This window comes from Choloepus didactylus, chromosome 23 (genome assembly GCF_015220235.1).
Source record: "Choloepus didactylus isolate mChoDid1 chromosome 23, mChoDid1.pri, whole genome shotgun sequence".
In the NCBI taxonomy this organism is placed as follows: domain Eukaryota; kingdom Metazoa; phylum Chordata; class Mammalia; order Pilosa; family Megalonychidae; genus Choloepus; species Choloepus didactylus.
This window is the reverse complement of record NC_051329.1, coordinates 18,580,316-18,595,360: the sequence shown is the minus strand read 5'-3', so window position 1 is coordinate 18,595,360 and position 15,045 is coordinate 18,580,316. Positions and strand designations below refer to the sequence as shown.

Here is a 15,045-nt window from a genome sequence, read left to right as displayed (position 1 = left end):
CCATGTTCTGTTTTAGATTGATTGAGATGTCTACAGTGAAATCACCCATTTCAAGCAAACACCTTGTTTCCCTCCCCTTATAGTTCTTGTTCATTCTTCTTCCGGTTTAACCCTTTCAGGGTTGAGATGCATACATTTTTGATAGAGGCTTGTTTCTTCTGGCTTCCACTTACCCCATCACTGCAAAAGTTGAGGTCTTCTGAGTGGAGCCATCTTAAGATGTATTTCATTGCTTTAAGACCTTATTTAAAAAGGAGCCTATCCAGTCCAGATGTTGTGTGGTCTCCAGTCCTCCTAGATGGAAATAACTTTGTTTTCTAGATCCCAGAGAGTGTTAGGAAAAGATCTATTTTCTTCTCTGTTATGTACTAGAATTTTTATTAAAACTTTTTTTTTGTTTTTGGGGGGAGGCAGGGCGTTCTTTGTGTTTCCTGTCCCAGCCTCTGTAAGGCCGCTTTAGTAATAGCTATGATTATACCCTAGATTCTGTCCTTTTCTTGCTCATAATTTTAGAATCATGCCCTGACATCCAAGAGAGTGGGCCTCTTATCCCATTGAACCTCTTTCCCCTCCCCGTAACCCCGCTCTCCAACTTCTGTTCTCTTCTACCAACTCCCATTCTATTTTTTTCCCCCTCAGTCTGTGCTAGATTAAATTTCTCTTTGAAATCTGTTGTTTCCTTTCTTCATCATGTGGATCCCTCCCTGCTGATTGGCTCTTTTTGGGGGCGATGTTCCCATGAGCTCTGAAGGCCTCCTCACAATAGACATCGTGGGAAAGGCAGATTCCTGTGCCTTCTGTGACTCTAATTCCGTCATCTTTATCCCTGATATCCTGTTGTCCTTCTCGAAGCAGTGGGTGTCCTTTGGAAAAGCGGAGGATTCTCGGTGATGAGAAGCACAGGGCTGTGGTCAAAGGCTCAGGCAAATTGTGACACTGCCTTCCCTTTTCCCTTTTATCTTCTGCTTGTTGTTTGGCAAAACCTCTGAACATTAGATCAAGCTGGTGGATGGTGACACCATTACTGTTTCATTTTATTTTTTGCTCTTGGGAACAGTGGGTACTTACCATGGTATTGTCAGCACTAAGAACACGTGGTTTCTCTTCCCCTGGGAAAGGTTTTTCTTCCCAGTGACTTTTTCTATCCTCCTAGCTGGACCCGAGGAAGAGAACGGAGGAAAGAGGCATTTTGTTCTGTCTTTTCTGTTGCTATTGGCTGTGCCCCTACTTTATTGGTGGACACAGTTCTCTTGCCCCTACTGTTTCTCGGCATTGGCCTTGGTGGCCAGACCTTCTTGGTCTTCAGCCTTCTCTCCCTCCTCCCGTGGCTCAGGTTATCCAGAATTAGAATTGTACAAATTAAGAGCAAGGAATGTTTTGAAAAATACTGGTGCATTGGCTAAGAAAAAGTCCCCAGGTAATATCTGCAAATTATAGGAACTTGGTTCTCCAGATCCAGATCTCTAGGGAGATCTTTTTTCTCCCCATTTTGGAATCCACCTCCATTTTGGATATACTTCTCTGGTCTTTTGGCTGCTGATTTTGAAGTAAGTTCTTAGTTCGCTTCCACCCAATTGCCACCTGAGGATATTTGGTTTCTCAACCTCATCCTGGCTGTTAAACAGACCCCAGTCGCTCTCTCCACCCCACAGTTTACAGGCGAGGCCTCTCCACTTCTTCTCCTTCTCCTTTCCTGTTTTCCTCAGCAGGGCCCTCATCAAGTGCCTCGTTCCATTTTCCCTACTCAGCCGTCTACTGTAGAGCATTAATGTCCTCTTCTGTTTCCCACAGGTATTGGACAATCAGATAAAGAAAGACATGGCCGATAAGGAGTCACTGGAGAATCTGATGCAGAGACACGAAGAGGAGGCCCATGAGAAAGGCAAAATTCTCAGTGAGCAGAAGGCGGTAGGTATAACAAATTTCAGAGCTAATTTTCAAAGGAGGGTTTGAGAACCAACCGTTTTATCTGGGCAGTTATTCCTTCTGTCGAATTCTGTGGAGTTTGTTAAAAAAAGGAAGCTCTCTCTGCAACTGCTTCCCCCCTCACATGCAGGAGATGGTGGCTCTGGGCAGCCAATTTTCTTTCTTTCCTTCAAGAACTGGTGCTGCTCGGCCTGCCACAGCTAGGATGTTGTCCTTCCAAGTGCCCTCTGGAAAATGCCCAGTGGGCCTTGGTCTCCTATTTTGTCTTCCTGTTACTTTGTCTGTTTCTCTCTTTTCTAAACCACACGGGCTGTTATTGAGGAAACTTGCTGTGTGACACTTGTCTCAGACCCCTCTCGGAGACTTTTCCACATCAGCATCTCTGAGGGTGGGTCCTGGGAAGTTGTATTTTTAACCAGCATCCCACCTGATTCTTACGATTCATTAAGTTGGAGAGACTTTGATGTAGAGATTCTAGGGCAGGGGTGGCTGGGTGAGGAGGGATAACTCAGAAAATGACAACTCCGTGGGGGACAATAACACGAGAACTTGCAGAGTGTCCGTCAGTGGCTCCCCAGGCTCAGGTCACATGCAGAGGACACGGGAATTTAACTGATAACTGGGTAGGTCCTTCTGCATATTTTTAATGGCAGACACTTAGCTGGCACTCGATCATTTAATCTCAGTTTGTGAAAAGAGCTGAGTACGTTCGTTCATGCAGTAACCTTTGTGATCCTCATGGTAAAGGCCAGCTGAGCCTCTGGTGTCCTCTGGCCACCTTGACCCTGGCCCATGTGCCAGCCCTCCAGGCATAACTCTCTGTCTGTGGTGATTAAAAGGACCCCTGTGTTCCAGATGATCAATGCTATGGATTCCAAGATCAGATCCCTGGAACAGAGGATTGTGGAATTGTCTGAAGCCAATAAACTGGCAGCAAATAGCAGTCTTTTTACCCAGAGGAACATGTAAGTATTCAAATTCTAACTGCGTGTGTTATTACACCGTGGTCTTCTCTCCCGGGGCATAAAATGTTCTTCTGCCTGGTGGAGCTGGAGCGGATTTAATTACTTCTGTCGTTCGGCCCACCCGGCATGCACTTAGGTAATTTTGGCCCCTCTTTAAGTGGTCTCACTCTACCCTGTTGCATCTTCTGTTTTGAGTTGGTTTTCTTAAATGTCTCAAATTACCTTCAGTTTACAGAGTGTTTTGGTCTCTCTAATGAGGCTATTTGTATTCTGCTTTCCAAAAGCTGCAGACCTTGTTCCTCAGGTTTGCCTCCCATCATTAGCCAGAAGTGATCTCATGTGCTGCCCAATCGGGCCATCCATTTGCTGTGGTTAGGTTAGGCCCCAGGGCAGGAAGTTCGGGGTCCAGCAAGGACTGTCAGATGAGTTCCAGGAACACTTGGATCTTAATTTTTTTTTTCTCCTAAAGCATTGCAATCTCCAGGATTTTTTCTCTTAGGTTTCTCTCTTCAAAGATCTTACAGAAATATCACCATCTTAATTTAAGCCAACTGGGTAGGCTGTTTTTTGTCAAGTTGTTCTGGTTTCTGATACTTGGTGTGGTCTGGTGGAGAAGTGGAGGGGGTCTGCGGAGAAGGAGAAAGCATCACTTCCTTTCTCGGCACTGGTCCTCTTTCCCCTGGACCTGCCTTAAAGACTTACGAGGGTTGGGTCATCTAGCACTCTTGTTCTCTAGGGAAAACCCTTTCTGCTCTCCTACGTAGACTGTCCAAGTCTACCAAAGGAGTGGAATGTTAGTATCTCTCGCATCCCCGCCTGTTGATTAATCCCATAGGTGAGGGGACTCTGAGCGGCCATGGCTGAATGGTCCCCAGGTTCCCCGGGTTGGAAGCGTGCACCTGAGGCCAGATCAGGAAGAGCTAACCTGGGGGTGACAGTGGTCCCTTTAATAATGATGCGGCTCTCTGTTTCTGTCTGTCCTTCCGGAGTGACTTGCTCACCTCTAACAAGACTCTCCTTTTGTTTGGATCCTCCCACCCACCCACCAGGAAGGCCCAGGAAGAGATGATTTCAGAACTCAGGCAACAAAAGTTTTATCTGGAGACACAGGCTGGCAAATTAGAGGCCCAGAACCGGAAGCTGGAGGAGCAGCTGGAAAAAATCAGCCACCAGGACCACAGCGACAAGAATCGGCTGCTGGAGCTGGAGACAAGGCTGAGGGAGGTGAGAGTGAGGGGCAAGCTCCCCAGAGGATTTTTGAGGGCTAGTCGGGCTGCAAACCAGCCAGGTCTCGACATAAATAAAAACCCACACGAGAGGCATTGTGCATGGTGGTTAAGAGCTCAGATTGGACCATTCAGATTTGGGTCAGAATCCACCTCCACTGCTCATTAGTTTTATAACCTTGGGCAAGTTACCTAATCTCTCCATGCCTCTGGTTCCTCATCTGTAAAATGATGATGTCAGTGTATCATTTGGGTCATGGGGATTATATTAAGTTGGTGCATCTGTCAAATGGGGGCAGAGCTGTTCTTCCTTAATCGGGATTTAACGAGGATCGTGTGACCGTGTCCAGGCCCAGCACTTAGCACGAGGCTGGGTATGCAGTGTGGCCCAGTGACAGCGGTGAAGGGCTCATCAGACAGTGGAAAGTTAAAAGAAGACACTTTTGAGTTTGAGTGACCATCAGGGAGGAAGGTTCTCCATAATAGATGTGGGGAAGCTGGGAGGGGCAGTCAGTCCTCTGGGAAGAAAATAACCACATGTGATTGTGACCTGCTGAGGCTGTAGCAGTCACACACCCATCACCCACCGTCTACTTGTGAAATGCCTGCTCTAGGCCATTTGGTGGGCTGGGTATTCAGGGGTCACAAGACAGACCCGGTCCCTAGTCTTGTGGGCCTCCAGCCTAGTGGGCAGGGTTGGCTGGCACCTGCGGAAGCAGGACTGGAGCTCAGAAGAACTGTCACAGAGAGAGCCCAAAGGCTGGGAGGGCTGGGAAGTCGGGCCTCCCGGCTGGGGTGGGTTCACAGCGTCAGCACACACTAGGTGCTCCTGTATTTGCGAGGGAATTCTTCAAAGAGCAGACGAGCTCTCTTAAGGAAAAAGACTGGTGCGCAGACAAATGTCTGAGGACTCACCTTGGGGAATACTCAGGTTTAGGAGCATCTTAGTTTGTAACTGGAGTATTAACATGAAGCCAGTTCTCCAAGGGACAGGAAGAAGATATTATCTCACATCTTTCAAGGATTGTCAAGGTGAGGGCCCCTCCATCAGCAGCACCTGGAGGGCTTGTTGAAATGCATGCTCCTGGGCCTGGGCTCTTTTGAATCAGAATGAGGAGAGCCGCGCAGGAAGGTGCATTTTTAACAAGCCCCAGGTGTTTTTGATGCACTGCTGTTTTAAGTCTCCCCAAAGCCTTAAGTGATGGTTTAATTCTTATATTATCCAGGCTATATTTTCACTCTTCAGGTAGTTTAACAACAAACTTTTCTTCAGCGTTAAGGGTATGAGAGTAAATAACCGAGATAGATTTCTTTAGGGTAGGAACACCGATTATCTGTCTTTTGGCCTTCCTTTTGCACAGACCTCTTGCTTGGGCTCCTGCCCTGCTGAGCTGCAGCCCCTGCGGCTCCTCTGGGCACTTGTAGTGCCCCAGGTGAAGCTCGTTGCTTTTTCTTTTTCTTTTTGACTCAGTAGAGCCAGCCCCCAAGGTTGATGGGAGAAACTTCAAGCCTTTCCTTACAGGCTCAGGGCTTGACGTTCTCCCGGGGAGTTTCAGGGGTGAGCTTTAAATATAACAAGGCTGCTCCATCTTGCTGGCTGTCCCTTTTTTTCTAGCTTGATGGTCTTTAAGAGGAAATAGCTGTGGCAGCCCTCCTGATTTTTGCCACCTGCTGCTTTTGAAATCAAGAGCAGGGGCCTTATCCTTTGGGCTTGATTTGCCCTAGGCTTCTCCCTTCTCTAGAAAGGTGGAGCACTCCTAGGTTCTTTCCTTCTTGCAGCCTCCTGTTCCTCTCCTCCCTGGTTTGCTGTCACCTGCCTCTCATGGTTTTTCCAGGCAGAATCGATAAATTTCAGGCTTGCTGCTCGAGTCCAATCCTGCTCTGGCTGCTGGCACTTCGATAAGACAGTAAGGCATGGTGCTTATGAGCATGAACTCTGGAGCCAGGCTGCCTGGGTTCACAGGCCCTTCTGCCATATTTTAGCTATTTGACATTTGCTCTGGTACTTAATCTCTCAGTGCCATGGTTTGCTTATCTGCAAAATGGAGGTAAGGGCAGTATCTACCTCCTCGGGTGGTTATGAAGAGGAGTTAAAACGGTGCCTGGCATGTTGTAAGTAGCACATTTACTGCTGCTGTGTCATTGTCATGGTTACTAGATAGAGATCCCAGCTGTGGAATTGGCTACCACTGATCTGTTAAGGATTCCTGGACCTATACCCCCAACCCAGACCTTCCTCCTGAGTTCTGGACCCACTGTCCCGGTAGATGTTAGGCATTTCCCCTTGGATGTCTCCTGTGCTGCTCAGGTTCAGCATGTCAGGACTGATTTTCTCATCTTTCTCCCCAGCACAGCTTTTCCTCTCCTGCTCCCTGGTAGCCAGTGGTCTCACCATCTGTCTCATTCTCTTGCTCAGAAACTGGGGAATCCCCCTCTTTCCTTTGTTTTCTGCCCCACCTCAGTTTAGTCAATTGGTTTTCCAGGTTAAATCTTTTGCACATTTTTTTTCTTCTCTTTACCAATGTGTCCTTTGGGACTTGGATGTCCTCTTTTCTAGGAAGCCTTCTTTTGTCCCCTGAACTGTCACCCTGGTCTGGGTGGGCGTCTCTATGGCTGTCTGCTCTTACTCATCACCTTGTCTGTCTGTCCATAGTCCCTGCTAGTGAGCTCTGAGGGCAGCAGCAGCTCTTGTTTGCTTGGCATCCTTAATGCCCAGCTCAACATCTGGTCCCCAGAATGAACTTGTCAGCATTTGTTAGGTCAGTGAATGGACGTGCCATGTTCCTTGCCTACATACCTTTGACATCTTGCTTTCCCTGCCTGGAAGTTCTTTCCCCCCTCGTATCTGTTTGGTTGACTCCTGTAAATTCTTCAATACACAGATTCAGCTTTATCTCCCCACCCCTCTGCCAAGTTTCTACTACGTCCCTACGTGTCCCGACTTTTGAATTTGGCCATATTATACCGTAGTAGTTGACTTTCACTTTTTTTCCCCAACTTGAAGGCAGACACTGTCTTTCATCTCTGTAGTATTCCCTTTTACACAGAAGTTCTTAGTAAAGTTTTCTTAAATAAATGGATGAAAAGTTGAATAGACAGATGGGTGGATGGAGGGAAGAGTGACCAGCTCATAATGTGCAGTTAATGTGGATCAACTAATAAGAACAAATCAGAGCAAGAATATTCAAAATAAATGGAATTCAGTCTGTTGTTCCATTTGCATTCTCATTGTAAAGGTGTCTTTTACTAATATGATGTTATTTATATGCATTTGCTTTCAAATGTTTTTCTAACAAGAGTAGTAGCTATCATGATTTTCATTTGAAAGTCTTGCTGGTTGGTTTTTCATTTGAACCCTTCCCAGGCGTTGGAATATTTGTAAGGGATAGTTTGCATATACAGCCTCTTACACATTTTCACTCCCGTTGATTTTTGAGACTCATGGAAATCAGACCTGTTTTATTACAGTGTCCCCTTGCCCCCACATTGGGTGCTGGGTGCTAAGACTTTGGTTCTAAGACCAAGTTTAAGATGCTGGCTGCTCAGCAGGTTGCATTAAGGCTTTCTCTTCAGTTAAGGTTAACTAGCACTTGTCTTGTCCCTCAGGTCAGTCTAGAGCATGAAGAGCAGAAATTGGAGCTGAAGCGCCAGCTCACGGAGCTGCAGCTCTCCCTTCAAGAGCGCGAGTCCCAGCTTAGCGCCCTGCAGGCAGCCCGGGCAGCCCTGGAGAGCCAGCTGCGCCAGGCGAAGACGGAGTTGGAGGAGACGACAGCGGAAGCAGAAGAAGAGATCCAGGCACTCACGGTGGGTCCAGGAGCAGCACCTTTGGGCTGCTGATAGCCTCGGCTAGGATGAGTGTGGTATTGAGAACATTCACTCACTCTAGGGAATTCCAAAAGGGAAGACATGATCCCCAGATATTTAATGGGCAGAAAAGGCTTATGTAGGCTTCCCCTTCATTGGAATTAGAATCCCAGATCACTTGGTGCTATCAGAGTTTTCCTTAATATCTGGCAAAGTTCCTCCTTTATTTTATGTACCTTCCTTTTTAAAATATAATCATCATGATATTTTAAATTTCAGTTTCAGCTAAAGTCCATTTACCTGGGTCTCTGATTTTACTATTCAATACTCATTAAAAAAAAAAATCTTCTCTCTTAGAGTATTCTTTCTATCATACATATTTTTTCTTTGGTTAACCTCAGTTGTTACTTTTTTTAAACAAGCTGCTGATCCTGCTTCGTGTCTTTTATATGCATTTGGTACAATCTGGGTGGAAAAGATTCCTCTGAATACAAGGGTCTTTCCTTGAAAGGGACTGGGTTCCTGCCCTTTCTGAGGGACCAGTTGAGTCAGCCGGGTGTTTTCAGGATGAGGGGAACTTGGAGGATCCCTGGATTTAGGCCTCAGTTCTTGCTGCAGCTTTTTTGAGCCAGTTTCCTGGAGTTTTCTCACAAGGACTGACCCAGGCCAACGACACATAAGAGTCTGCCAACTTATCAACTTAGAGTGGGTGATGCACCTGCCAGTTGAACTTAGAAGGCTCCGGGTAGCTAGCTTCTCATTTTTTCCACCCGGGGAAGTCTATTTGGAAAACCAGATTCCTGGTGGAAGGTTGCTCGGCGGACCTGGGCTCTGAGCAGCAAAAGCTCATGCATTTTAATGCCAGTGTCGTCCACGCACATACATTTCTGGTAGTTATATTCTGTGCCTGCCAAATGGACAGGTGCATTCATGTCTGCTGGTCAGGGTGCCCTCTGCTGTGGGCAGGGCACAATGCAGCTGATTAGCAGAGTGGCTTTTTCCAAGGCACCTAAATGGGTACTTCATTCCCACTGATTGAACTTGGATGCCGTCCTCATCTCCATCAGGGAGCATCTCTAAATGTCTCTTAGAGTAGGGTTACTTCAACAGATGGGTAAGCTCATTTATTGCTTGTAATTTTCCCTGTTAAAAATTTTTTCTTTACTACTTTCATTCCTAGAATGTGGTTTGGGAATCCTATTATCTGAACTTAATTGGGAACATGATGTGACGGTGTAAGGGTCCTTATGGGACCCGTCAGGGACAGCAGACCCCACATTTCTGGGGGTACAGAGGAACTCCCACATAGAGGCCACTGTGCATCCTAGTTTTCCAGGATTTAAGCAGAGTTCAGATATTGATTGCAATGTCAGATTTCATTGACTCTGAGAATAACCGTAATGAAATGATGTCAAGTACTCCCAATATTTGGTTTGGGAAAAAAGTCACAATATCTCTTTATTTATACTCTGCCTTTTTTCAGAATGGATTGAAAGCAGCTATAGACAGTATAGCAGGGTAAAGTAAGAAGGAAAAGGCAAAGAGAAAATGAAGCTAGACAAGAAAAAATGGAGTCAGGAATGACACTAATATAAAAGAGTTCCTGCCAGGGAGGCCTATATGCTTGCTGGAGTCAGATGGGTAGGGAGATGGACAGATGGCAGTGCTTAGCTGTTTATGGGAGAAAATGAAATGTCAACCATTATTATTTTTAATGCATTATATATTAATATTTCACCCACGCTCTGAAAAAAGGGAAAGAGATGTTGGTAATTTAATTCCTATTTAACATGCCCTCGCTCTGTGCCTAGCCTGTGTCCTCAGCCTTTTCTTCCAGGGCATTGGCCTCTAATTCCTCAAATCCATTTCGTTTGGAGCAGCAGAGAAAGGCACATTGATCTCTCTGCTCTGCTGGAATCAGAAGGAAGGGCGGTTGCCATGTATCTTATCCTGCCCCTGTTTGGAAGGAGGAGGGTATGAAATACAGCCTTTGTCACGGCTGTTTGTCTTTGGGGGAATTAGTCCTTTAAATCCTGTCTTGCTGCAGGTTTCCAATGTGCTATGTCTAATGGCTGCTGGAAGCCTAGCACAGCAGCAAGTCACGACTTAATTTAGTCAGATGAGATCACTGCCTCAAAGCTTCTTCTTAAAAAAGATAAACAAACCTGCCTGGGTCTAGAAGCTGGGGCTCTACTGCTCATGCCGATGAAGATGCCCTGGAAAAGAGAGCTTGTTCACAGTGAGGGCAGAAGAGTGTTTTTGGTCAAACAGCTGCTTGTAAACCCTGCTCAGGAGAATCCAGGCCCCATATCAATTCGCTTTAGTTCAGCTTTGAGGCTGTGGGCTCCCTGCTCCCCACCTTCTCGATTATGTCTTATAAACCTGGTTATGGACAGCATGAGGTTGTTACCTGAATAGCTTTGTGGAATTTGTTCTGAAGAATGTATTCTCCAAGAAAAAGAGAAAATGGTCATACATGTACTCTCTCTCTCATTGTTCGGGGCCCAAGTTCAGCCACAGCACAAGCATCAATCGAATTAAGTCAGCTGGATCCAAAATGATCTCCTCACGGGTTTGTGAGCGTCACAGGCTGTTTTATCAATAAAAGGAAATAGCCAGGTGGACTGTTACTGCTTAATTCTTAAGATGTGTTGCTCTCCTAGCCTAGGAGGGGGTGGTTACCCTGTTTGGCCTCTGCCCCTGGCCGAATTAGATGGAGACAGTTAAATTGAAGCTCTCCGTTGAAGAATCTTGGCGGGGGCAGCTTCCTAATGCATTTTTTCCCCCACTCATTTTACTGTTCTGTCATTTGCACTTGCTTTGAAATTCGCTGGCTATTAAAAGCTGAGATTGAATCAAGACAGAGAGCAACAAAGAAGTCAAATTAAAGGGAAAAGCTATGCTAAGATACTTCAATACTTGTGGTGTGTTTCAGTTTGCTAAAGCTGCTGGCATACAATATTCCAGAAATGGTCTGGCTTTTAACAATGGGGATTTATTAGGTTACAAGTTACAATTCTGAGGCCATGAAAAATGGCCAAATTAAGGCATCAGCAAGAGGATACCTTCTCTAAAGAAAGGCTGCTGGCATCCAGGATTCCTGTATCACATGCGAAGTTACATGGTGATGTCTGCTGGTCCTTTTCTCCTGGGTTCTGGTTTCAGTGGCACTCTCTCTCAGCGCCTGTGTGTCCTTCTTGCTTCTCTGGGCATTTCTTTCTCTGCCTTCTCTGTGTTTCTGCCTTTTATCCTCTTATGAAGGGCTCCAGTAAAAGATTAAGACCCATCTTGAATTGGGTGGGTCACATACCAATTGAAACGACCTAACCAAAACGTCCCACCCATGATGGGTCTGCACCAATGGAATGGATTAAAAGAACATGGCATTTTCTGGGGTACATAACAGCTTCAAACTACCACATGGTGGAATAGAGGAGTTTCAGCATGGACGTAGTACTCAAGACCCCACGTCCTCCCTTTGTGGAAGGATGAAAATTTGAATCTGTGTTCTTGATAGTGTGCAGGTGTGTGGTGTGATATATGCCTTACTCAGAATGAGACCACATGGCAGAGGCGTGGCCAGTTCTGGCTCTGTGGTTACCAGCAAGGCCTGAAGAACACATTTTTTAATCCCTGTTCTTGTGCTCTTTTCCTGATTTGATCAGGTGACTAATGTTTAATAATCAAGTCTGAATTGTGGTGTATTTCAATTTGCTAAAGCTGCTGGGATGCAATATTCCAGAAATATTGCCAAAAATATTTACTACCTGACTTTTACTACTCTACTATCTTAGTGGAGACACTAATGAAAAGAATTCTTCCCTGAGCATAGCTTGATTGTGGGATCTCAAGGTCATCCTCTTTGACTTACTAAAATCATTCAATACGCACTTAATATTTTGTCACAAGCGTCAGGCTGTATTTAGTAAGCCGTCGGTGTGGTAGCCAGCATGTGAAACCGAGGCCTGTAAGGTGACAGTCTTGCTTGGCACTTGCCTTCCCATGGACAGGGATGGATGCTTGGGAGCTTGCGTGTCCTGGAATCCAGACTGTGGACTTAAGCACGTGGTTTCTTTTCCTCAGCTCTGCGGGTATTTTCACTCATCAAAGCTGCATTGTAATTCTCTCTTTTAACTTCCCTTAAAATGAGTAAAGGCGTAAATAATCCTAAAAGAGTGTGTATCTCTAGTCTTCAGGCAAGGCTGGCTGCAACCTGCCCATTCTACCTTGTTAACCATCCATCTCCTAGGCTGGTGGTTCTCAAAGTGGTGTCCACTAACCCCTGAGGGTCTCCGAGGTTAAAACTATTTTGATTATAACACTAAGATGTTATTTACCATTTTTCATTGCATTGACATTTGCAGTGATGGTGCAAAAACAATGTTGTTATTGTTAGTAAATAAAAAGCATTTGAAAAAAAAAAATCTCAGTTTTCTGATCCAGTAAATATAGATAGATAAAACCAACGTAAACAAAAGCTCTTTAGAATTCTCACTAATTTTTAAGAATGTAAATATGTATTCCCAGTACACCTAATACCTAATTAACACTCAAATATTTAATTAAGAGAATCCAAAGCTTGTCTTACATATTTAACTACTTTATATATACTACAGTGTGCCCTTATGCTTTTCATTTGTATTTGTTTTACAGCTTATTTCAAAGAAGCATAAAACATATGTTTCTCACCATTTTCTTACTCAGATGAGTTCAATAATTTTTAATTGCTTATAGTATTTCCAGGAGCCTCAACAGGATCAGTTGTATACTTTCTGTTTATACTTCACAATAGTTAATAAATCAAAAGCTGTAATGGGTGTAGTTCATTACAGTATACCCTCAAAGACGATTGCCATTTGATGTGTCAAAATGATCCCCAGGCCCCATAATGGTTAATTTTAATGGCAATGAAACAGTATTACTGATTGAAACTTCAGACTGCAGTGAGAGAGTTAAATGAGTTTTTAATGGTGTGGCGTTATTTGGGAACTTTGCTATTAATAAGAAAGTGGAACATGAGAAAGTGTCACAGGGTGTCCATCCCCTTGTCTAGGCCAGCGAGCTTCTTTATGATCATCCCATATGCTTTGAAGGGATTGCCTTCACTCTCAGCTTAGTGATTCTGTCTTTGCGAGATTTACACTAAATAGTCGTCTACACTTGATCTTAGCCAATAGGCCGAGAAGTGTTGCAAATAGTCATCAAGATTGGGGGTTGGCATGCTACAGTCAGTGGGTCAAATTCCGTCTGCCACCTGTTTTTTTTGTAAATACAGTTTTATTGGCACACAGCCACCCGTATTTGTTCATGTGCCGTGTATGCTGCTTTCACTCTATGAGGGCAGAGTTGAGTGGTTGTAACAGTGTATGACCCACAAAGCCAAAAATATTTACTACCTGACCTTGTAAAGAAAAAGTTTGTTGGTCCTTCGTCAGAGTTTATTAACCCAAGGACCTTATTCTTCCTCAAGGAAAAATCCTTGCCCTTTGTCCTTGGTGATCACGGAATACACTCGAGGCGGTTGTATTGGGGCCAGACCACGAAGAGGAGGCTGTTGCTTGGTCCTGGAAGAGATTTCACCAATAGTGCAAGTAGCCACATTCATGTTGGCTAAATAGCAGTCTTATCCCATGAAATTCACAAATCTCTCTTCTTCTTTCTGGGCAAAGAGGAGATTTTTTTGGAAAAAAATTAAATCAATCCATAAAAATGTGGGCTAATTATTTGGGACATTTTTATTTATGAATCTGTTTGTGAGTCTGTGCAATTCTCTGTTTTGTTTTACCATTTTTCCAGTGGTCTTCATTCCTTTGTGTGGGTCCAGATTTCTAGTTATTTTCCTTTTGCTTGAAGGACTTCCTTTAACATTACTTCTAGTATAGGTCTGCTGGTGATGAATCCATTCAGCTTTTTAAAGTCTTCTTCATTTTTGTTTTTTAAAGATACTTTTGTTGGGTATAGTCTTCTAGGTTGATGTCTTTTTTTTTTTTTTTTCTTTCAGTATTTTAAGGATATTGCTCCACTGTCTTCTAGTTTATATTTTGATGAGAAATCTGTCTTTATCATCTTTGATTCTCCATACGTTGTGTCTTTTTCTCTGGCTGACTTTAAGATTTTCTATTTATTACAGGTTTTATGGATTTGAGTATGATATGCTTCAGTTTAACTTTCTTCATGTTTCTTGTGCTTGGAGTTTATTCAAATTTTGGGGTCCGTGAGTTTACGGTTTTCATTAAATTTGGAAAAATTTTGGCCATTATTTCTTCAAATATTTTTTCTGTCCTCCCCTCACCCCCCCTTACAGAGATTGTAATTACACCTACATTAGGCCAGTGGAAGTTGTCTCACAGCTCACTGATGCTCTGTTTGTTTTAGTCTTTTTTTTTTTCCCTCTGTATGTTTCATTTTAGATAGTTTCTATTGCGTTGTCTTCACGTTCACTCTTTTCTTCTGCATTGTCACTGTCTAATCCACTGTTATAAACTTTTAATAACAATTTATGGCAAAAAAAAAGATATTAAAGAAAACATCACAGCTCTAAAACTTTTGATTTAGTTGTTTTATAGGCATTTTTACAGGCACTATTGTTTTGTTTTGTTTAAGAGAAGGACTACTGTTGCTTCTTCCTCAACCTAGGTTTCTCTTTGGGCTTCCGTATGTAAACAGTTACTCTCTCTCAGGTTAAAAGGCTGTTAGGGCACCTTTGACTTTTCTTTTCCCTCACTCCCTACATGCATCAGCAAGTCCTGTTACTAGAGATTCCAAAAGATCTCAGTTCTCTCCACTTCTCTCTGTCTTTGTTGCCACCTGTCCTCAAGCCACCGAGCACCTCTTTCTTGAATGATGGCAACAACTTCCTCAATAGTTTCCTTGCTGCTTTGTACTTTTGTCCTGCTTTGATCTGTTCTTCCTCCAGCATCTACAATGGTCTGAAAACAGAAAAAAGATAATGTCACTCCTCTATTAAAACCTTTATTTTCCTTCCAATTAATTGCATTTTGAATGAACTGTAAGCTCTTCACGGGACCAACATGTTTCTTGGTCTCTGCCTGCCTCTCCACCATCAACTTGGGCCTACTTTTCCCTCTTCTGCTGGGCTCCAGCAAAGTGGTTTTCAAAAACTG

General features: G+C 44.1%; 1 protein-coding gene across 6 annotated transcripts in view; it reads left to right on the top strand.

Annotated features, from left to right (window-relative positions):
- Nucleotides 1-15,045, top strand: part of CIT (citron rho-interacting serine/threonine kinase) — a 176,586-nt gene that overhangs the window by 112,026 nt on the left and 49,515 nt on the right. For all 6 annotated transcript variants that reach the window (XM_037816693.1, XM_037816692.1, XM_037816691.1 and 3 more), the window contains exons 20-23: nucleotides 1,792-1,908; nucleotides 2,782-2,891; nucleotides 3,941-4,115; nucleotides 7,724-7,921. In XM_037816693.1, the coding sequence (XP_037672621.1) occupies nucleotides 1,792-1,908; nucleotides 2,782-2,891; nucleotides 3,941-4,115; nucleotides 7,724-7,921 (600 nt within the window). The remainder of the gene's footprint in view (nucleotides 1-1,791; nucleotides 1,909-2,781; nucleotides 2,892-3,940; nucleotides 4,116-7,723; nucleotides 7,922-15,045) is intronic.